The sequence below is a fragment of the Terrapene carolina genome, unplaced genomic scaffold (assembly GCF_002925995.2).
Source record: "Terrapene carolina triunguis isolate 2854851 unplaced genomic scaffold, T_m_triunguis-2.0 Scaffold136, whole genome shotgun sequence".
Lineage (NCBI taxonomy): Eukaryota > Metazoa > Chordata > Testudines > Emydidae > Terrapene > Terrapene triunguis.
In genome coordinates, this window is record NW_020664487.1 from 6,735,632 (window position 1) to 6,760,499 (window position 24,868).

At 43.0% G+C, this 24,868-nt stretch overlaps 1 protein-coding gene across 3 annotated transcripts in view; it reads right to left on the minus strand.

Moving 5' to 3' along the window:
• Positions 1-12,597, minus strand: part of CDKL2 (cyclin dependent kinase like 2) — a 47,001-nt gene extending 34,404 nt beyond the window's left edge. For 2 of the 3 annotated variants that reach the window (XM_026653250.2, XM_026653248.2), the window contains exons 1-5: positions 12,541-12,595; positions 11,506-11,650; positions 10,098-10,294; positions 1,801-1,995; positions 505-683 (exon numbers count right to left, since the gene is read on the minus strand). In XM_026653250.2, coding sequence (XP_026509035.1) covers positions 505-683; positions 1,801-1,995; positions 10,098-10,294; positions 11,506-11,572 — 638 coding nt within the window. In that variant the 5' untranslated portion in view covers positions 11,573-11,650; positions 12,541-12,595. Of the gene's footprint in view, positions 1-504; positions 684-1,800; positions 1,996-10,097; positions 10,295-11,505; positions 11,655-12,540 lie in introns of all 3 variants that reach the window. The other variant, XM_026653249.2, reaches the window with a different exon arrangement.
• Between the last annotated feature and the right edge of the window lie 12,271 nt (positions 12,598-24,868).

Genomic DNA, 24,868 nt, shown 5'->3' on the forward strand with positions numbered 1-24,868 from the left:
CCCACTGAAGTCCATGGGAGTATTGACCAAGTCTACAGGATTGATCCTCAATGCAAAGAAATCCCATTAATTCCACACACCTCCCGTCAGGGCCCTGCACATCTGTCCAAGTTCTGAGGAGCCTTCCACCCATCTAATTTTAGCATTCTCCTCCACTATACAACCTGCAGCCTTCAGAATCCACAATGCTGTTAGCATCTTTCTGTTTGAAGATGATAGGAAGGATCTATCCATCCATCTCAGGAGTTTCCACTGCCTTCGCCCATCACCACAGTACCCAAGCAGCTTCCATGTAAAACAGATTGGCAATAGGGAGGCCCCTAGGGGACTTTAATGAGTCTCTGGCTCTTCTATCTTTGTGTGTTATAGAAACTGTACTGGGGGGTGGAGGTTGTTTCGGAAGGGGAGTTGTTGTGTTATTATAGTTATGGTGGAAAAGCCTTCTTATAATTTGTCTGCAAAGCAGGGAAAACCCTCTGCAATCTCTTCTGCCCATTTTCTTACTTGCCATACTTGGTATCGCCAACCAAAAGTTCTGGAGCTCTGTACCATCGCGTTGCCACATAGTCAGTGTAAGCTTCACCAGGGGCTGCCAGAGTACGAGCGAATCCAAAATCACAGAGTTTTACAACTCCTGATTGGGAGACCAATATATTTTCCGGTTTAATGTCTCTGTGTATTATCTAACAAGAGAAGCAAAAAGTATAATTGAAGAATTTCCTGTTTCTCTATCACGAGAATTTACATTCTGTAGACCGACCCACCAAAAAATCTAGTGCCATTGTATGTATGTAAAAACTAAGCTTCCACTTGCACAGTGGATACCAAAGCTGAGTCTTCAAAAGACGTTCATGCATACACAATCCGTGCACAAAGCACATGCCAAAACATGCATGTGGGTGCACAAACACCCATTTTGCATACAAATTATCATTTTGTGCACGGGAGTGTGTCCTTTGCACATGAAGTTACCTAGCACAGATACTTTGCAGGCACAATTTATGTGCCTGATTTTGAAAATCTGCCCTTACAACTTTTATTCTTTAAATAAATGGTCAAGTGTTGTGCTGAGACATCTCAATGCTTTGGGTTTATCATGCAGCTAAAAGTAAAGAATTTCTATGCACTAAAACAATATTGATTTCCCAAATATACAAGAAAATGCTTCTTCACACAATGTGAGATTAAACGGAGGAACTTATTGTCACAGGAAGTTGAATCCAACAATTTAACAAAATTTAAAAAAAGTGAATATTTAAAGAGACATCATGAATATCCAGAATCAAAATTAACAACAACAACAAAAATTTAAGAGCTATTAAACCTCATACATCAGAGCTTAAATAAATCTCTAACCATTGGAGACCAGGATGAGACCTATGTGAAGGACAGATTATCCCACATCTGCCTACTACAGAGTTCTTACATCTTCAGATGCATCTGAAGAAGTGAGGTTTTTACCCACGAAAGCTTATGCCCAAATAAATCTGTTAGTCTTTAAGGTGCCACCAGACTCCTTGTTGTTTTTGTAGATACAGACTAACACGGCTACCCCCTGATACTTGACATCTTCCTCTGAAACAGTTGGTGCTGGCCACCATCAGAGACAGGCTAGAGGACTGGATGGACCTTGGGTCGGAGTCCCTCTGGGACTATGAAATACTGTCACTATTAACATTTGCATACTTAACATATTTCTTTCTAGTTGAAGCTTTACTTAAAATAAGTACCTTAGCAGCTACTCATCCATTCAAGTTGTTGTTTTCTTAAATGCAAAGTTAACCTCATCAATCTACTTACATTGTGACTGTGACAAAATCCTATTCCTTTTATAATCTGAAATAAAGATTTCCGAACTCTATTGTAATCTAGTCCATGTGGAAACAGCTCAAGGTCGTCGAGGAGTGTGTGATCCACAAATTCGAACACCAGATACCATCGTTTCTTCTTCTTACACACTTCCAGCAGGTTCACCAGATTTTCATGTCGAAGTTGCTGTTATATAACAATAAATACTTTAGGAGAACATATCAGCATTTACCAGCAAGAGAGATCTAGAGCCCGAAAATTTAACTGCAATACACCTGGTATCCCAAACACCCTCTCGTCTTTGACATGACACTCATGCTGATTTATATTTAAAATTGGGTCCCGAGGGTTTCATAAGAACGGCCACACTGGGTCAATCCAATTATCCATTTAGGCTAATATCCTGTCTCTGACAGTGGCCAGTGCCAGATTCTTCTCCAGAGAAAATAACTTTAATTTCATAAGTCAAAGAGGCACATGTACACATTTTACCAGAGTCAGAAAAAGCAACTGAGTAAATACACATCCATATTTAGTTTACAATAGAAAGGTTGACACTGGGAATCTCATGATTGTATTCATAAAGGGAATTTTCAAAGCCCACCTCCGCTCTTTGGTAGATAGTTCACAGCAACTGGATTTAGATCTCTACAGTTCATGAGTCCTTGCCCTGTGAAGGTGACCAGTATTAAGTTGGGCCCCAATCCTGCAAAGACTTCAGTGAGTGCATAAACAGAAGCATGCACTTAAATTAAAGGGGTTATTCGCAGTGTGTAAAGTTAAGTATGGGCTTAAGTGTTTGGGTCAGGATATAACCTAACAATAAAATCCTGCACAGACCTGTCCATGGGAAGGATTTCTGCCCCTGTAGGGGCAAACCAGAACCCCAAGAAGTCCTCTAGCACAGATGACAAGGGGGCTAGTTTTTACTAGAAAATTCAGTCACGTTAGATCACATCCTCAAGGCATTACAGTAAATAACATGCTGCCAAGCACGACTTTCCGCTCAGGGTAGACAGGGGCAGTCATATTTAACCTTAACTCGGCTGGCCAGGAACAAACCTTACCAGACCCACAGTATTACCCACGAACAGTTAACACAATGTTAAACACAGCTTGTTCCTGTCATGTCCAACATTGTCTTGGTTAGCCCGGCTCCTCAAAGTCATGTTCTAACACAATCTAGCAAATACAAGCCCCAGCTGTTCACAATCACCCATCCCTGCCAGTCCTACAGGAACAGAGTCTTCCAGGGATGCGACTGGTGTATTGTAGCAGCTCTGTTAGAGGAACCGCTGAAGGCAAGTACTTGTATCTGAGGGAAGGGCCTACACGGTTAAAATTCTTCACCTTTATCCTCTCCACCTGTTTCAGGAAAGAGTAATGTGCTGCCAAAAATCACAGAACTCTTCTCTTCCCTTCCTTTTCCTATTCCCCTCTCCACTCGCAATTACAAAAATTTTGTCTATAATAATGCAACTTACAGAGCTGTGCCAATTCACCACCATACTCATGTGCTTGTAAGTGTTAACTCCATACCTTACCCTTTGGCTGCACGTGTTTTTAGACTGTAAACCCTCTGCAGCCAGGATACTTTCTTCTCTGTGACTTTACGTGGCCTGGAACAATGGGGCTCCAATCCTAACTGGGGTCATTGGGCATTCCCATAATGTAAATATTTACAACAAATAATAATAGTGCTGCAATACCTTTAAACTAAACATACAAATGGAGAGTTCAAACTTCAGCATTCTTCTCTAAAATTCTGTTAAGACATAGTTTAATGAAACCTGTTTATCTGACACAGTCAGGTTAAACAGTAACATACCAAAGAGAGGGAGGCACCTTTGAGATTTTTTTTTAAAAATGATGGTTTAGAAAAAGGGTAAGTCAAAACTGCAAATGAAGCCATGGAGGTGTGTTTTCTACTCATTTTACTGCCATAGTCTAACAAGAGAAAAGTCCAACTCAAGAGCGTTTTACATTTGTATTATTAGCTTATCTGTAGAGGCAACAAAACAAAACCCACACTGCTAAAAAGAGAGTTGTAATCCATGTTGCAGTTGGTAATATTTCTGAAAAGTACTCAAGAAATCATACAAGACATTTTCAAGGTGTTGTATTTGGAAGCTACCATATGAACACCAACCCCAAAATTCACAGTATCTAAGGCCTTGTCTACACACAAGTCATACCGCTTCAATTATACCAGCATACTTAAAGTGGTGCAATCCCTTTAGTCTGGATGCTGTTACACTAGTATAAACGGGCTTAGGGCTTGTCTGCACTACAGTCTTGGCTGAAATAGCTACGCGGGCAGAGCCCCCTAGCATAGACTCAGCGTAAACTGGCATATCTACAGCACCTGTCCTAACGACATTAGCTAAGCTGATACAAGCACTCTTCTGTTGGCATAGTTGTGTTTACACTGAGGGGTTTGCCAGCATAGCTGTGTCTGCTGGAGGGAGGGAGATCCCCTCCCCCCTCCCCCCTCGCCCCCCACACACTCCTAGCCAGCATAGCTACGCCGACAAGACTTTGTAGTGCAGACGAGGCCTTAGGCTGGCACAGTTTATTCCTGTTGGGGAAGGGGAATACCCTAGACCAGTATAATGCACCTTCATACCATCTTAACTGTGCCAACACTAGGGGCTGTACCGTATATACTGTCTCAATAAAAAACCACCATAGTGACACTAGTACAAAAACCGTGTGCAGGCTGAGCCTAACAGTCCATCTGAACAGCACCACCCTGCAATCAGGCAGAAAGTGACGTCTGAAGTATAATGCTTGACATTGTCACTTACCAAAACAACGGTGGAAGTTGCATATGCAAATGCAAGAATGCAGGAACATAAGCAAAATATCCTGTAATACTCCAGTCCCATTAGCTATTTTGCTGGGAAACAACTCCTTCTGGCTCTTTATGGATTAAAGGGGAATGTACTGGATGGGCCCAGAAGGGGAAATCTCATTCGAGGACAGCTGAGGTTGTACTGAAGTGAGGCTGGGCTGAAGGGATGGAATGAGATTTAGGACCAGCTCATGACTATAGCCCACCCCAGAAGGTGCAGAAGGACCACACAGCAGGGGGAATTCTCTCCGACTTTGGAACTGTGCACTTGGTACTTGGATGCCACGGTGACAAACCCTGCACTAGACAGACCCAACAGGCATGGAATTCTAAAGCCCAGTCAACTAATAAAGAACTTGAACAACAAGTTTCAGAGTAGCAGCCGTGTTAGTCTGTATCCGCAAAAAGAACAGGAGTACTTGTGGCACCTTAGAGACTAACAAATTTATTACAGCATAAGCTTTCGTGGGCTACAGCCCACTTCTTCGGATGCAGAAGTGGGCTGTAGCCCACGTAAGCTTATGCTCTAATAAATTTGTTAGTCTCTAAGGTGCCACAAGTACTCCTGTTCTTTTTGAACAGCAAAGTAAAAGAACCCGATCAAATAAAGATGAAATGCTGGGAATAGCACTGTTCACTCTTTATTCAGTATTTCACGTCACTTTAAATCTACTCGTCGGTCTTGTAACTGGGTGAGCTGCTTTATTGAGTCAATAGGCTGTTAAACAGGACAGATTTGTTGTAACGTATGGAGAGGAATTTATTTTTACTAGGTCTGCCATACACAGCAAAAATCAATCAGTTCAGTTAAGCAGCATTTTACAGAAGAGGGAGTGGAATTAAGTCTATTATGCCTAGCCAAGTGCTGGGTTACTTTTAATAAACTGAACACATGTTCCCTAAGATCAGATGCCTGCTAATTGACTGCTGGATAAGTCCTATGGACTCTGGAAAACTGGGCCTAAAATTCCACATCATGGATATACAGGCTTCTGTCCTACTCAGCTGTGCCAATATTCCTGGCATTTTCAAACACCGAGGCTTTTATAAAATTCACTCTGAAAGTGACTCATTCAATCAGCATAGTATTCCCAGCATAGTATTCATAATAAGATATTATATGTATGGTATCCCATCACCAGGTTTTCGTGGTACCAAAGAACAGTACATCAACAACAGCTAAACGCACAGTGGGAGCTGCCAGGAGAAAGCGGGAGTTCAGGGCATCTGAGAGGAGGGCAGCTGAAAAGTTGTGGGAGGTGGTTAGAGTTTCTGGTCCCCAGGAGGTGCAGAATGTAGGTATTGGGGAGGAGAAGCACCTCAGGGGTCTCACCTCCTTGCAGGGAAGGGGGAAAGTGACTTCGTATCTGTGGAAAAGGAAGCATGAGCTGCCTTGCCACCCCAGACAAAGCAGCCAGGGATCCTAAAGTGCCACACCCCCGACAAAGAGAGGTAAGCACATTAGCTGAGTGTTCCTGCGAAAATGATCAGCAGTAAAATAGTTCATGTTCATATTTAATTTGTCATTATTAGGTTTCAGAATCACCACCACTTGAAACGAAGAGGCACAATTCACACCTATCCTACTGTAAGGTCTGAGGCCTTTTTCTGCAGTAATCAGCAGCAGCCGCAGTAGGACAGCAGCAGCCATGAGCTAAGAAGCAAAGAATCACAGCCTCACATTCCATCTAAATTGTCCTATCAGGCTGTTAAGAAGGCACTCCTATCCTAATAGTTCCCACCAGCACCAGATAAAGAAACAGAGTAAGATGTTTAAAGAAAACTTTGTTTGACAGCATTCTGTCTGGCAAGGAGTCACTTAACATTTGTGATTGTGAAATCTATACTTCTTTATTGTTTTGCCTTTATGGTCCCTACTTCTCTATTGTTTATCTGTATGGTTTCTGTCTGATTCTTTGATTCTTGCATAACTAATTTTGCAAGATTTAAATCAACTAAGGTGCTGGGGTCTGATTGGTTAAAGAATTGTTTCATAGTAGGCTAGGATTGGTGAAAAATACTGTCTTGCAGTACTTCAGTTTAAAATGATTGGTTAAGATATAGCTAAGTAGGACCCAAGTTTTAACTATATGGGGTCCAAAAAGAAGTTCTTTGGAACCTAAGTCCAGGACCCAGCCCAAGATCAGAGCTGCCAGACCTCAATACCCTGGCAATCATACCAGGCAGAAGCCAGAGCCCCAGACAATCTAATCTTGACTAACCATCAAGAAAAGTATGTCTGCCTTATTGGGAGTGGGGAGCATTGCATGCTTAGCATGTGCATTCTGTTATGGTGATTGTTAATAAATAGAGGTTAAGGATATTATTGTGTAAGGCTCTTTCACTGGTAAAAGGCCCCGCAAACCCACAGAAGATTACACCCTGAGCCCTAGGAACTGGGTAAGGATGGCGGTGCCTAAATTAACGAGGTTACGCCTTGAGCCCAGGGAAGGATAAAGGTGGGGGGGCCCTAGAGTGTGCGGGTAACACTGCAGCTATAGTTTCAGGCTATTTACAGATTCAAGCATGGGTTTACTCATTGCTTAGGACAGGAATATTTGCTTCACAGCCGTAAGAGCTAAAGAGGGGTTTGTCTTTTTTGTTTTGTTTTTTAATTAAAGCTTAGATTCTGGAGAAAATTCCACAGCTGTTAAAGACACCGGACTCCATCCATGTGGAGCAAACGTAACAAGATTAATTCTCCTGACATGTATTTTCACTGACTGTCTACATATACTGGACCATGGCATATTAATAGTAAAAAGCTGTTTGCCAAGCTGTCTTTCATCCAGGAACAAAAGTTAATTTCTAAGATACCTGGGAGCGGGGTATGCCCGGGGCTTGATACCACACAGCATGACTGCTAATGGACTGGATAAAACCCAGGGTCAAACTGGCTTGCCTCACAGTAGATTGGGGAACCAGAACTTTTCCCTAGTGGTTGTAACTTATGCTCAGCATCTAAGCTTTCATTTAAACTTTTTAAAAGGATAGTTGTGTCTACGGTTGTGAAGATTACATTCATTTCACATTTTCAGGGTTAGGTGATGAAGCCATATCTGCCTGAATCTGCTGACAGCCTGAAACAAAAACTCTGCAGTATGTGTAAATTGTACCCCTTCATTTAATAAGGGGAGATGACACTGAAGCCTAATGACGACACTGTTTCACTGCTGATCAAAATTGTACAAGACAGAGGGAAGGGCCCATTGTGGAAATCTGCACAACATAGTGTGAAGAGCATTTTAGTCTGGTGTTATGAGTGGGTAGAGGACAAGGGAATACCAGGACTTAGTTTGTTCCCATCTGACCCAGGATAATACTTTATCCTTTGCAATGCCCTGTACACCTCTACCCCGATATAACGCTGTCCTCGGGAACCAAAAAAAATCTTACCGCGTTATAGGTGAAACCGCGTTATATCGAACTTGCTTTGATCCGCCGGAGCATGCAGCCCTGCCCCCCCGGAGCACTGCTTTACCGCGTTATATCCGAATTCGTGTTATATCGGGTCATGTTATATTGGAATGTGAGGTCTATCCTTGTAGAGTGCAAGGAAACTGTGGCTAGTACACAAAGCGATGGCCCACATTCTGAACTGGGCAAACTCTGTATTCTGTACTGGCTGCCAATCCCAAGTAACTAGGGGATTACGTCATCTCTTTTAATCCACACCACTGGGGCTAATCACATTTTTAGAGGCAAGGAAATACTTTCATATCAGGAGAGATGGAAAAAACTGGGACTCTTTGTTCGGAAAGGAAATGAGTGGAAGGGGATGTGAAAAAAGTATATAAATTACTGAATGACACAGAAAAGGTAAATCAGATGGTCCTGTTTACCCTCTTATAGTACAGAAGACAGTAAATTAAACTGGAAAGTGACAAAATCTAAAATGGATAAAAAATGGTTTTAATAAACCACAATGTATAATAAGTCTATGGAACTCATGGCCACAAGCTATCACTGAGTCCAAGAGCACAGCAGGATTCAAAAAGGATTAGAAATGTGTATGGAGAACAGAGAATATCCAGTTGCATTAAACAGAACAAACAAATCTAAGGATTATAAAACTGCTCAGTGCATGGCATAAGTCAACCACTAACTGATGGGGCTTGGAAAGAAATTTACCCCTCTGGGTAGATTATTCCACAATTATCTATGATGCAGGTTTTCTTGCACCTTCCAATGAAGCATCACATACTGGCAGTTATTGGAGATAGAATCCATATATCAGTGCTCTGAACTGGTCTGCCAATTCCTGTGGTTTTAGGTACAGTGTCACACACTTCTGTTGGGCTCCTGTACACCTCTTGCTGTCAGAAGTTCCTTTTTTAATTTGTCACATGCAATGCTCCACTTCCAGTCATCTAACAATACTAATATGTTTCCAATTGACAGATGAAGAGAATATCTGCCAACAGCACCTTTAAACACCTTTAATTGCAGTCAAGGGGGAATCAAGTTTGCAGCTTCATTTGCATCTCATTTCCTTTCATCCTTCCCTCATGAATAGAGAGCACACAAACACATTCCTAACAAAGTTAGTGTCAGCCAACTAACTGAGAACAGCACCTAACCAAACAGAAAAGTAACTCCCAATTGATCTGGGCTAACTGCCAAATCAATCTACCATTGGTATTTTTAAAAACAACAGTAGCTGACCATACCTAGATTGTTTCATCTAGATTGTTGCTATATTCTAAATGTAAACATAAAATGACTTTCCACTAGAAATTTAATTTTTTTCAAAAGTAATTCAAATTCTAAGATCACAAACATCCTGTAATTTCAATGCAGAGACAAGACACTACTCATTAAAGATCTCTCAATACATAGTTTAGCAAGGTTTAAAAAAAATATTCCCTAATACACATTTATAAAGCTGTCCAAGATTATAGTGATATATAGTTATGAATATTCTACACATAAACATAAACAGATGATAATGGATAATTACTAGCTTTACTGTAGTTTTTGCATTTTTGAATTGTCTAGGGCTGCGAAATGTGACAATGTAAGACCCTGATTTAGGAAAGCATCCCCATTCAAGAAAATATTTAAGAGAACGTAGTTAACTGCTTTCCTGAATCAGGATCTAAGACCAGAATATACTTTTCTTCTTAACCCTAGCAGCTGAGGCTACTATATTACTGTAATACCTTCCCAAAAAAATCTTCTGTACTGAAGTTTTCAGTAACACGACTTATCTAAATAGATGGTGTGCCTCTTATATAAAGCTATCTTTCTTAGAAGAATGACAATCAAAATATGCATCAAAACCCACCATTTACTTCAAACTGTTTCAGCGTCTGTAAAACTTAAATTCCTAGACTAATCCTGGGACTTTCATATAGAAGTGTATTTACTGTAAGTGACTGCTGCGCACACTGGGTAAAATGGACCCGGTGTCTGCATGTTACTTTGAACTCACCTTGAGTAGCTTGATTTCTCGCATGGCAATTTTTTTAACCATTTTATCATCCTCACTTTCCAAAAACTTCTTGATGGCGACTATTCTTCCATTGTCTTTATTTCTACACTTCATTACCATTCCGTAGCTTCCTTCTCCAACTAGCCCAAGGGTCTCATACTTTTCCATTTTAACTCCGAAACAGCTGTGTCTTTGTGCTGAAAGCCATAAACCAGGATAAGCATACACAACCACAAGGTCTACATTTCTGACAAATTCTCCACAGCTTTTACTGCTATGAGTCTCCCCCGGCCCCCACCATCAGACATACTTAATCATAACCTTCCCAAGTTGTGCTCTGTGACCTCCCAGGAGTCCTTATGAGAGACAGTAGATAAAAAACAACATAGCAGGCTGAGTGTTTGTATTGTTTGAGATGTCTCAGCACATTTTTTTAATGGAAACAAAAGGACAAGGTCAGAAGCCTGGACTGAAGTTAACAAAGTAGTAGCGAGACTTTTGGCAAAATATTATATTTATGCAAAGCACAAATATTTTTGTTTGTGTATCTTTATGACAAAGTAACAGCTATGAATTTTACACACCTGTTTTAATAAAAAACGTACATATGACTGATCAGAAAAGTAAATACAAAACTGCAGAGATAATAGAATACTTTGCATGTAATAGCTTATTTTGACTGGCTGATTGAAGCCTGTACAGAAGAGGGTTGGAACTGACATTGTTCTAGGAAGATAAGCAATCACTCATGTTGTCTCAACCACAGAGAGGAGGAAACTCAGCTCATTTTTCACCTGATAATTTCATTTTGATCATTTCTAACTGGCACTACTTAACCCATGATCGAGCCGTCTCTTGAACATCAATAGGAATAATTCCATTTAGAACTTCTTTGCTGTTTCCACACATTTTCTTCTGTTTAAATGAAGCCTTAAATAGGATGCTTTATGCAGTTATAACTCTCTTTGCACTTGGTTTCTCATAGACTTGTTAATGGGTCCAAGTGGAGATGTAAATATTTCAAAAATACCAATAAAAAATAAGAATCAATATATGGCCAAGAATGTATTACACAATCAAAAGTGGCCAATCCCAAACTCTGAAAGCTTAGATCATTTCTTATTGCTAGGTATGAGCCTGCTCTTACAGAGATCTATGAGACTTTGGCCCTTGACATTAATAAGACTAAGGATGGGCCCTACATCCCAATGCTATTGTAACTGGTGAATGTTGCATGCTGTGCTTTGGAAATGCAAAACACTCACTGAATCCTCAATTACCCAAGGCAGGCAGGTCTTGTGTTCGAGATACGCGTGAGCCAGTCTCAAAGCAAGAGTGCCACAACACTTATGCCTCCCTCGCCCTCACACTACAGCCCCCTGACCAGAAAATACATAAAACCACCAACCTGCAGAAAGACTGAGGAGAACTAACGCTGGCGAGGGGGAGCTGTGATACAGCCAAGCGCATTCCATCCACCGATGGGGCACCTGCCCATCACCGCAGCATCCAAGCCCTTCACAAGTAGCTCTGGGGGTGATTTGCTTTCACCTCTAGCTGGGGAAGGGTTTGCAGCAATATTGAGGGGTTAATATCACGGTGACTGAACCCCCCCCCCGTTCACTCCTTATCCAGGCACAAACCTCCCAAAGCCTTAAATATAGAACCTCCACTAACACCTCTGTATGCCCTTCCCCCATCCCTCTGTAGGGGGAGTCCCATATCACACCCCCTAACCTCCCCATCCACCTCCCCGCCGCCCCTCTGCGCGGGGGAGTGGCACCACATCAAACGTAACACCCCTCCTGCATACCATACACCTCTCCCCCATCTCTCTGCAGGGGGAGCCCCGGCCACATCCTGCAACCCCCTCCCCCAGTGCAACACCTACCCCCCCATTACACCCAGCCCCCCGCCACACACCTGCCCCCCACCCCAATGCAGGGGGCGCCCCCATTACACCCAGCCCCCCGCCACACACCTGCCCCCCCGCCCCAATGCAGGGGGTGCCCCCATTACACCCAGCCCCCCGCCACACACCTGCCCCCCCAATGCAGGGGGCGCCCCCATTACACCCAGCCCCCGCCACACACCTGCCCCCTGCCCCAATGCAGGGGGCGCCCCCATTACACTCAGCCCCCCCCCCCACCCCTGCCCCCCCCCCCCCATGCAGGGGGCGCCCCCATTACACCCAGCCCCCGCCACACACCTGCCCCCTGCCCCAATGCAGGGGGCGCCCCCATTACACTCAGCCCCCCGCCACACACCTGCGCCCGCGCCCCCATGCAGGGGGCGCCCCCATTACACCCAGCCCCCCGCCGCACACCTGCCCCCCGCCCTGGCCGCAGCGCGGGCAAGGAGTGGCTCGTGGGTTGGGCTCCCCAGGGCAGGATTGCCCGGGCCCCGCGCGGCGTGGGGAGCAGCCTCCCCCATTGTCACCCACCTGGCCCGAGCGCTTCTCCGCCAGCCGCGCGCGCGCGCGCTCACCCGGCGGAGCGGAGCGGCCGCGCGCCAGGCGCAAAGGCCGCGCGGGGACACCAGCCGCTACGGGGGCGGGCGGGCGCGCGCGCAGCCAGCCAGCGGGGCAGGCGAAGGCCCGAGCAGGCAGCGAGCGCGAGCGGCGGTAGCCAGGGGCAACGGCTCAGCTGTACACACACCGCCGCCCGGGCCGGGCAGAGGGCGGGGCCGCCCGGAGCCGGCCCCAGCAGCAGCGCGTGCGGGAGCCGGAGGGAGGCCCCGGGGCCGTGCGCGCGAGGCAGGGGCAGGGGCACGTGCACGTGCAAGGGCCATCGAGGCGAGCCCCTCCCCTGAAAACGCGTCCCAGGCCCCTGCTCCGAGCTTCGCTCTGCCGGGTCTGGGGGGAAACGAGCCTTGAGCGCCTCCCCATTGCCATCCCGGGTCCCAGTCACCCCCCGTCGCCAATGACTGGCACCTTCCCGAGCTGCACCCTGGAGCAGCCGGGGGTTGGGCAGCTCATCCTGTCACGTTTCAATAAAGTTTCAAGGGTTTTCTCTCTACCAGCGTTATAAGCAAGTCTCTTCACGCTTAGGTAGAGGCAATGGCTTATGCAAACGCCGTCCAGTAACATCGTCCCCGAAAAAAGAACAGGAGGACTTGTGGCACCCTAGAGCCTAACATTTATTTGAGCATAAGCTTTCGTGGGCTACAGCCCACTTCATGGGATGCATAGACTGGAACATATAGTGAGGAGATATATATACACACATACAGAGAGCATGAACAGGTGGGAGTTGTCTTACCACCTCTGAGAGGCCAATTAAGAGGGAAAAAAAAAACTTTTGAAGTGATAATCAAGATAGCCCAGTACAGACAGTTTGATAAGTGTAAGAATATTTACATGGGGAGATAGATTCACTGTTTGTAATGGCTCAGCCATTCCCAGTCTCTATTCAAGCCTAAATTGATTATTAGAGGCATAGCCCTGTTAGTCTGAATCTGTAAAAAGCAACAGAGGGTCCAGGGGCACCTTTAAGACTAACAGAAGTATTGAAGCATAAGCTTTCGGGGGTGCATGCCCACTTCATCAGACGCAAGACTTGCATCTGATGAAGTGGGCATGCACCCACGAAAGCTTATGCTTCAATACTTCTGTTAGTCTTAAAGGTGCCACCGGACCCTCTGTAGCCTAAATTGATTGTAGCTAGTTTGCATATCAATTCAAGCTCAGCAGTTTCTCGTTAACAAGTAATGGTGATAATAGCTAAACAGATTAGGGCAGTGAGACTGGTACGCCTTCCATAGCCTTTATTATACCCTCAACCACATCAGACCTGCTAGTCTGTCCTAGCTCCTTAACCCACGTGCCTCACGCCTGGACAGACCCCTCACCCCTTCTGCCTAATTGCACATAGACAGATTTAAACCATCTAATGCAGCATGGTTAGAAACAGGCTGGAAACACAGCACCTGAACAGCAGGTGTGGAGGGAACATGCTTTTTTGGATCACTTCAAGCCCAGTCCATGCCCTAGAGAACAGGCTCTCAAATTGTGACCCTTGAGGGGGTTGCAAGGTTTTTATAGGGGCGTGAGGTGTGAGTTATCAGCCTCCACCCACAAACCCCACTTTGCCTTCGGCTTTTATAATAGTGTTAAATATTTTTTTTAAAAAAAGGTTTTAAATGTATAAGGAGGAGGGGTTACCCTCATAGGTTTGCTGTGTGAAAGGAGTCACCAGTACTATTACCCTAGGGCATGAAAGCACCTGCAGTCTTGATGCTGTTGTCAGCATCTATTTCACACCTTTTACATACGCCTCATTTCTGAGGGGGCAAATGCCCAATTAGCTGAGGACACGAGGCTCAGGGCTATGCTATTTAATCTCACTTCACTTGTTGAAGAAAAGCTAGAAGGTAGACCAATGCTGCCCTTTGGGAATTATGAGAAGTATGAATTGCTATATGGAATTGTTAGCATCCTTTCATCGACCAGAAATGATGGGAATTGCAGCCTATGATGCAATGTCTCATATGACTGAATAGGCCAAGCTGAGATTTGCATGATCTTTGGAAGTTATTGCAAATGGATGTAGCTTGGTCAGGGGGAGTGTCCCATTTTATCATTCATTAGACTTACTTCAGTGATATAAATCATTAATTTAATCTCCACCCCGCCTATGTAAAAGTGCCCAGGTCACCAACTATTATCAGTGGAAAAACAGTTGCCTTAGCCTATCAACATAAGCCTGAAAGAGACTTGAGGCCTAGCCGACCAGAGCGAGGGAGCAAAGACTGAAACTAGAGTAACTAGCAGCTAAGTAAACCCTACCACAAGATAGTGTGCAGCATTTTATTCTCAGGACACAAGGCTTGGGAAAGGTGTGTCACGTGAAATAGAATCACCGGCCTTGAGCAAGGGACCCTGTTTTTGCACATAGAGCTTACACAAGTGCCATAAGATACAGCAGCGTCAGTCAAAACAGTTACTATGACATGGAAAACTTTAAAAGTATGAAGCCGTAGAGAAGAAACTCTCTGGTTATTAACAGATTTTGCTGATAGCCTCAAATGACCAAAACACAAGCTTTACATCAGGGCATCTGCGCCTCAATTGCTAGTCTACAACAGGGTGAAGGAAGGTTGACTGCAGAAGTTAGGTCAAGTTTGCAACAGGGTACCTGGGGCTTTGGTTATGCATTACAGCCTTTTTAGGACAGTGAAACATTAACCTCAGTCTAGGCACACACTCAAATTCCTTGGTTGTTTTATTGCTTGCCTACAGCATGGGGGCTGTAATCACTGCACTCAGCTACAGCAGGTGGCTATCAGCCAAGCCACGGTTAGAAGTACAGTATTTAGTCCTTCCATCCTTTCCCTATTATTTCCTCAGCATTGCTCTCCCGCAATACTACACAGAGAACTTTTCCCTTCCTTACTTTATTGCATACAAATGCTGAAGCGATTTCCAGCCATAGGGATAGCCTTTGATAACCTAGTTACCGCAAGGTCTTGGAACCACCCTGGTACCAACAGAGCAATATTAGCTTTTCAGTTGGAAAAGATTGTAAGAGTGCTTCAAAAAAGTTACAGTAGATCACTATGCATCTGGCCTCCAAGCACACTTGCTCACACAGGCAACAGTCTATTACTGTCCACCTCACCGACAAAATGGAACATAGGGAGATGGCTAAAGTTACATTAAGGGGCATCACCTACTACTCATTGATTTAAAGGGAAACCAGCAACCAGCCTCGTATCCCACTACAGATCAACATGGGAATAAAAAAAAGTTACATGATAAATTCCATTTCAGCAGGAAGTGAGGCCAGAGGTCCTGGAGATCCAGAAGCTGTAGGCGTTGAAAGTGTGGCCTGCTGGATGGAAATACAGGTCATTTGCCAGAGGAAAAGGTGAACAAGAGATTGGCATGATAGAGGATGGCAAAGGGCAAGGAAGAGCCAAGCTAAGAAGAGGCCAGTTGATATGTGGAGGCAGCAGCAGCAAGAGGCCTGGTGTTCTGGACTGTGACCAAAACTTCGTATCAATCAGCACGTACAGACCGTTGCATGTTTGGATATATGTTAGAACAAGTAGGCTAACTGGGCAATCAGGGCTTACCCCAGTCTAGAGGCAGTTGGACAAAGCAGGGAGAAGTGTGATATAAGTGCCTCCAATGCTGCTGCAGGCAAATGTAATGGTCAATCCTGCTCTCACCTGGATACTTCCCTGAGCTCTGGGCCATCCTTACCATAGTGACATTTTGCAAGACCTTCCTTGTTCTCTGAAGCAGTGTTTCAGTGAGCAGCACTGGCTCATGGAGAGGAATCCAGGCCTGCCCCTCCACCACCTCTGTCCTTGAGCAACATGAACCTCTCTGTATCAGAATAGCAAATAGAAGAAAAAGCTCCCCCATCCAAGCATCTGTGCTGGACTTGGTTGGGGCACCAAGAGAATACTGACATTGCTAAACAGACACTCAGAACCACTTACATAGTTTGGGGCAGCAATGCTGGATTTCCCCCAAGGTTGTTAGCTGCAGCAGACATGATAGCATGAAAGAAGCACTCACCTATCAAGAGAAGGCACACAAACAAAACGTGGTTGTCAAGAAGGATGGATACAGAAACAGTCTGTGGGAAAACAGCTCTGCTGTGTGAATGAGTGGAACAATGTTAGTGAAACACTTACTTGTCGTCAGTTCAATACAATAGAATGTGTTTGCAATAAACATACAGGGAGTCTGAGTATCCCAAAGGCCGAGCTGTTAATTCACAGGCAGATATTAGAAACATGGCATCAAGAAACCTGTATGGAGGGAAAACTGGCAACTGTCTCAGGCAGGAGAGGCAATCAGGACTCACTTCAGAGCGCAGACCATTAAACCAGTCTACAAAACAACAACCCAATGCAAAAAAAAAGAGAGCCAACCAGCACACACATATGGACTTGGGCACAGGCCACATCTGGAAGGGGTCAGAAAAATCAAGACGCCTTAAATGAAATAAGGTGGGTCAACTTGAAGTCACATTAGCCAAATTCCTTCCCAGTACTGCCGATTGGTTTTAGGTGTGTTCACACACTGGAATAGTAGATAAAGGAGACTGACTACTCACAGCCAAGTCTACATTGATGCGAAAATGCAGAATTTGTAATCATAGTAGAGGAAGAGAAACACTCCAGATTCTTGCAGTTTGCCTGTAGAGCAAAGACATTAACACTTGAAAAAACATTTTCCTCTAGCAAATAGTTCAAAGGCTTGTAAGTAAATGTGTGCAATGAAGTAGCTGGAGTGTTTTGCTGAAAGCCTCAGCACATACTGTAATTTAATCTGTAGTCTCCTTGATCCAACTTCATTTTTTAAATTATCCCCCCCTCAGGACGATCACTCATTGTAACCACTCAATAAAAACAGTTAACCACAGAAATGTAGAGCTGCAACACGGATCACAAGAGGTCACTAGTCCAATCCCCTGCACAGAGGCAGGACCAAGTAAACCAAGTCCATCTCTGAAAGTTGTTTGTCTAACCTGTTCTGAAAAAACAGCCACAGCCTCCCTTGGAAGCCTATTCCACTGCTTAACTATCCTTATAGTTGGGAAGTTTTTCCTAGTATCTAACGAATCTCCCCTCCTGCAAGTTAATTATATTACTTCTTGTTCTAACTTCAGTGACCCTGGAGCATAATTGATCACCATCCTCTTTATAACAGCCCTTACCATATTTGAAGACTGCTACCAAGTCCCCTCCCACTCCCTCTTTCCTCAAGACTAAACATGCCCAGTCTTTTTAACCCTTCCCTCAGGGCAGGTTTTCTAAACCTTTGATCATTCCTTTCTCTCCTCTGGACTCTCTCCAGTTTATGGGTAGCACCAAACTGGACACAGTATTTCAGCCAAGGCCTCCCTAGTGCCAAGTAGAGCAGAATTCCCTCCCGTGTCTTACATGACACTCCTGTTAATACACCCTCGCAGGATGTTAGCCTTTTTTTATTTTGCACAGCAGCACCACATTGCTGGCTCATGTTCGGTTCAGATCCTTTTCTGCAGTACTACCGCCACTCCAGGCAGTCCCCATTTTGCAGTTGTGCCTTTGATTTTTCCTTAGTACTTTGTGTCTTGATTGAATTTCATCTTCTCCAATTTGTCAAGGTAATTTTTAATTCTAATCCTGTCCTCCAAAGTGCTTGCAATCCTTCCCAGCTTGGTGTTATCCACATCTTTTAGAACCATGCTCTCCACTCCATTATCCAAGTAATTAAAACGTTGACTAGTACTGGACCCAAGGCTGACCCATACGGGACCCTATTATATTCCCCCATTTTAAACAGCAAACCAATGATAACTAGATTTTCAATCAGTTGTTCACCCACCTTATAACAACTTCATCTAGACCACATTCCCTAGTTTGCTTATGAGACTATCATGTGATTGATTGGCGATCCCTCGATTCAAGGGTGATCTCTACCACAGATTTACATATGGGTCCAGAGATGACTCAGGAGTCCAATCCTGGAACTGCAAATCCGCCCGCAGTAGATACAGACATTTTGTGGCAGGCCAGTGGCCTGCTGGGAGAAAGTTATTTCTTTTTCCTTCCTCCTCTCTCTTTTCAGCTTGAAGGCCAAGGCGCGTCTCCTCGAAGCGGGCCACTGTCTGATGGAGGATATGGCGCCACTGGAGTCAGTTGGTGGCTTGCTCTTCCCAGCTTGTGACATCCAGAGTTTTCTTAAGATATGCTTTCAGTGTGTCTTTGTAGCATTTCCCCTGACCACCACGGGATCTCTGACCACGGGTGAGCTAGAGCTGAGACTATCACATGGGACTGTGTCAACAGCCTCTCCCATGCATTAGGCCAGTAATCCAGTCAAAGGCGGAAATTAGATTAATTTTATCTACCCTGAAGTCAATGAAAAAAATTGAAAAAATTAATTTAGTATCCATTGAATTATTTGATTTAAATAATGTTTTATTTTTAAAAGGAAACCTGCTTAAAATGAATAAAAACAAGGGGGTGGATGAGATCTACTAGTTTAAAAGTTTGAAGGACAGCCTAAGTAACCTGGAGAATGTCCAAGAGATTTAGGCAAGTAGGAACGTAAGATCCAGTAACTTTCGCTTAAGACATATTTGAAAATTCTCCCAGGTGAGCCTGGAATAATCAGTTTAGTTCACTGACAGTTAATCCCTCTGTTTTGATAGGTCATTTAGTTGTAAATGTGAAATATTTTGATAAGAAGTTTATGTATCCAAAACTCTTAAGATTGTTTTAATAAAAATAAATCTTATATGCTGTATTGTATGTTTAATTCCAGTTATCCTAAGGCAGCTTGACAAATCATGAGCAAAAAGTTAGCAAATAAGCAATATATCATTCACTACTTTCTAATATACTAATAGTGTACAATTAGAATCTGAAAATATTAAGCTATGTAATTGCTTAAATAAGTGAATAGAATTATAATTTACCTTCCCAGGTCTCAAAAAGGTGTCCCAAATCTAGTGTAAAGGCTCTAATTGTATATCAACATGTTTTAAGGGTTACATCAACCAATGAGACTGCATCTTTCTTTACAAGGTAAGTAGTACAAACAGGAAAAAAGTTGATTTAAATCAACCCAGCCTGGCTGATTTGGCATGATTTGCTCTTGACAATCCATGTTGGTTATTACTTATTACCTTATTATCCTTTAGGTGCTTATAAACAGATTAAACAGGATTATTAAACAATTATGATATTAACATCTGGAACCCTCTCTGACCTGCACAACATATGTCGAGTTCGAGAAGGGGCCGCACACAGACGACACCACTTTCAATATTGCCAAGTGTACTAAACATTTACTCTACATAACAGAAAGAATGCATGGCTTACGCTGAAAGACTTCCTGCATTTGGTCTTTGTCACCAACTCGTATTGAGAAACAGAGCAAAACCCTGCTCTGATAGTTAACGAGATTTAATTTTGAGATGCAGCCACTGTCAACAACTTTTTAAAAATGCACAATAATTTGAACCTATGTATTTGAATGCAGTGTGATGGTTCATGTATACGACTCAGCACCTGAAGTCCTCTGGACACAAAGCTAATTGAATTGACACGTGTTTTGTACCAGGAAATTAATATTCAAGATTAGAATGTTAGAGCATTAAAAAAAAAAAGCAAAGTTTAAATCTTATTTTCAGTACTGATCAGCCCCCAAGCACTATCTTCCAAAACTAAATTAATCACACCAGTACTATGATATTATATGTTCTGGCATATAATACTATGAAGATACTTACAAGAGAGTTGATGCATCTGCTCCATAGCCACTTTTAACAATCACTCCAATTTAGTTTCAAAGACAGATATAGAATCCCTGCATGAAGCAAGAAGTGACTAGACTAAGTTTACAAAATGTCCCCACTTTGTCAGTTAAAAATGACATCCTACACAATCTTTGTATGCACTAGATATTTAAAAAACTTGTCATACTACAAAGTGACCACCTTATGAGATGTTTCAGCCCATAATGAACATTAAATTGCTCTTTAACCATTTCAGAATCAAAAAGGCCCTTTGAACTTTTAATCCCCCACTTTATTATTATTTTTTGGCTGCATCCTTTGAATATGCAGAATAGCCAATTTACCAGTTTGAGATCACAACAGTTTATATTCAGGCAAGGTATCTGCAGACAACCCGAGTGAAGTATCTAACTACAGGCACTTACATTTGGGGAAGATGGATTGTAAAACTACACACAAGTTAAAGGATTGGAAGTACTCGGAAGGTTGCAGACATGCCAGCATAAACAGGTTTACACATCTTAATAGCAAAGACAAGATATTTTACCTCTTAAGTCGGTGAAGGGGTAATGTGATACTCAAACCATGTCTACTGTGGCCTTTGAGCATTAAAAGTAATGAATAGGAGAGCCATAAATAACCAGCCATGGGTTTATCCTATTCCTGAGGGCTGATGATCCTGGAATGCATTTTAATAAGAGTAGTTTACTACCAGGCAGATGAAATGTGAAGTATTCCAGGACTAATATAAGAACCATTGTTGCATAAATATGGCACGGTTTAACTAAAGGCTGTATTTTTATCCACTAACAGTGGAACTCCAAATATGGCAGACAAGCATGCTGGAGCTGTAACTAACTTTTTCTTCTGCCTATTATGGCTGCCAAGAATAAAATACCCACAATCACAGATAACACAAACAGCAGTTGTGCTGCTGGGAAGCCAAGTACCAGCTCTGGCCAAGGCCGCAGGTGTCCGCTAAGAACAGAAACTCACAGCTGGAAGACAGACCAGCTCACTTTGTGTTACTATCATACAAAGTAGATGTTAAAATGTATAAGAAAGTGTTTAGTGTTTAAACTTCATTAAAAACTGGTGGGATGTTGCATGCATAGTTTTCAGTTATCTGCAGCCTGTTATAATGTAATAGCAAACGTTTGCATTGCATCTCTGTAACTAAGTAACCCATCAAACGAGCAGCCTTGTATAATGCAAATGAACTTTCCTATTAAAGTGCTAGTTCGTGTGAATGGTCATTGTGTGGGGGAATCAAAGAGCAAAGTCTAAGTGCATTCCTCTCTTTCCCATCATGAAGGAAAGCTCCCATGTGGGGGATGTCCTGTCTGCTTGGTTTCTGTCCGAAGCAGCTATAAATAGGGACACAAGGAAAAAATAATCTCTGGACTCTTTGGATTCTAACAGGGCAGAATAACCAAATGAGAAGACAGATCTCAGAGTACTCTGGATAGCCCTGAGAGACTGTTAAGAAATTAGCAGCTTAATTTCAAAAGGTGGCAGAGATGTAGTATAAACTGTGACTCACTTGTACATATATTTTTACCTGCTTTAACCTCTCAACTTTCATTCCTTTTTCTTGGCTCATAAACCTTTAGTTAGTTTACTATAGTATGAACTGCCAGCATTGTCTTTGGTGTGAGATCTAGTATGCAACTCAACCTGGGTGAGTGATTAGTCTCTTGAGACTGAGTGTAAGCTGGGTATTTTGTGATTTTTAGTGTAAGTGACCGTTTATCACGTAGTCCAGCTTGCCTGGGTGGCAAGATGGAGTGGAGTGTCTAAGGGGTCTGTCTGTGACTCTATTATAAGACTGTGGTACTTTGGGAGTTCACATTTGTGACTGGGTTGGTGAAATCTAATTATAGAACACACCAGCAATTGGGGTATCTGCCCTGAGGTCGGCAATCTCGGTCGTGAGCCATCCCAGACAGTGTGACAGAAATGTCAGGTAATCTGACATCATTATGAAACGACCAGTGATTCAAAACATATCCGAATAGAATTTTAACATTACATTGCTCTCCCAGGGCAAGTCTCTGGCAAGACATTCTGGGTTTTTTCCTTTTGAAACTTACTGTATGTCATGTCAGCTTGAAAACTGGGCCCTGCACATCATGGTAGCTATTCTCTGTCCTTCACGTTTAGCAACTATCTGCTTCTTCTGCCTCTCACCATCTCTAATTAATCAGAAGCCTGCATACAAAAGCCTCCAGAATTTTAACATCCAGCAAGAAGTTTAAAGTTGCTTTTTTGTTTTAAGACTTTAGTTGGCAGGACTGTCCTTTAAAAAACAAGAAGATGTGGGAAGCTTTTTTTTTTTTTTTAAATGGAGGAGATATCCTAGCTCCTGGAACTGGAAGGGACCTTGAAAGGTCATCGAGTCCAGCCCCCTGCCTTCACTAGCAGGACCAAGTACTGATTTTGCCCCAGATCCCTAAGTGGCCTCCTCAAGGACTGAACTCACAACCCTGGGTTTAGCAGGCCAATGCTCAAACCACTGAGCTATCCCTCCCCCTGAGGTAAAGGTTTACCTATCTGAATAGTGTTTAAGATTGGTCACAGATTTTGAGCTTGTGAGGATCCCTTTAAATAATTTTACCGTAGCCAATAACTGAATTAAGAATATAAGAACGGCCATACTGGGTCAGACCAAAGGTCCATCTAGCCCAGTATCCTGTCTTCCAATAGTGGTCAATGCCAGGTGCCCCAGAGGGGATGAACAGAACAGGTAAATCCCATAGACCATTCCCAGCTTCTGGCAAACAGAGGCTAGGGACACCATCCCTGCCCATCCTGGCTAATAGCCATTGATGGACCGATCCTCCACGAACGTATCTAGCAACTAAATGTAAAAGGGCTTTTCTGATTGACCTCAGATATTCCTGCTATGAAAAAAGTTATAGTCAAGACATTACACTCTGAACATTTAACCCCAGCATACATCACAGTTGTTACCAGTAGCATAATCAAAGTGGGAATTTTATATATGCAATTCCCAAGATAAATACGTTGCTTGACTATTAGCATTAACAGCTTTTTTTTTTTCTTCCCCTCTAATACTTTATATGGACAATTATTCCCCAGAAAGAAAAGTTGACATTAACACAGGCATGGCCAGTATCTTGCAATCTGAGCGAGGTCAGAAGAGGAAGGATCGTGCAATGTAAAAGTGAAGTGCCCAACCTCACTATTAAATAAGTGGTAGTGCAGCCAATACCAAGAAAGTCTAGTCCACTTGAAAGTTTTATTTTTAAGTGTTTTTTAAACATCTGCCTTCTCCATACCCTGGGTAAGGACATAATTATACTCAAAAGAACATTTTTGCTGTCGTCACTTAGTGCGGTTTAGTGACTACAATCCTCATCCTGATTTGAGCTACATTTACCAGTTGGGAAGAACTCTAAAATTACTCAAATACCGAAGTGTTGACTTATCATACAGGGACATAGAGAGACTGAATTGTGTAATACCTGGAGAGAGATTTTAGTTCACATGTCAGGAGTCAAACAAATCCCAGGTAATACTCCACCATCCACCCTTTAATCACCTTTGGCAGCAGGAAATAGCTGAACACATTTAACAATGGTTTAAAAATATTGTTAAACAGAATAAATATTGCAAGCTTAAAGTAGCGATAGCATCAGATGGACAAGCTTGTAAATAATGGAACAATTTTTGCTACACCTGTGCAACAAAGGAAGCCTAGTAAATTTGTTCTTGACATTTCATTATGTGACAAAGAAAAAAATGGGTAAATGCTAGAATTATTCAAGCTCAGGGCTGATTTCTTTGTCAGAGGACAAGCAGGTGTTCACAGACCAAACATAACCCCAACAGTTGCTTGGTGTTGCTCCAAAAATACACACAGGCACACACACACACACCTCTACCTCGATATAACGCTGTTCTTGGGAGCCAAAAAAATCTTACTGTGTTATAGGTGAAACCATGTTATATCAAACTTGCTTTGATCCACTGGAGTGCGCAGCCCCCCCCGCGAGCACTGCTTTACCACGTTATATCAGAATTCGTGTTCTATCGGGTAGCGTTATATCAAGGTAGAGGTGTGTGTGCGCGCGCACACACACACACACACACACACACACACACACAGAGCGAGAGAGAGCACGTGCTTTATATAAAAATTGCTTTACTTGGGTGAGTAGTTTCTACTGAAGCATATGACATGCAAGTAAAAGGGAGTAGCTTTTGATCCTATATCACTTTGAGGAACGCATTTTTAAAAAAATTGGCTTTTATATCGTAAGGTCTGAAATAATGCTACACCAGAACAGACCTACATTCAAGAGAGAATTAGGGACATTGATAAATGCTGCAGACATCAGTAGTTTATTGGTATGTTTAGTCAAAACACATTCAAGAATGGAAACTTAAAAGTAAAAATACTTTCCACCTGCAACAATTAACTAGATTCTACTAGCATATAATGCTTAACACATTACAGCAATAAAGATGGTAATCCACTGTCTTTTATACCTACTAAAGCCA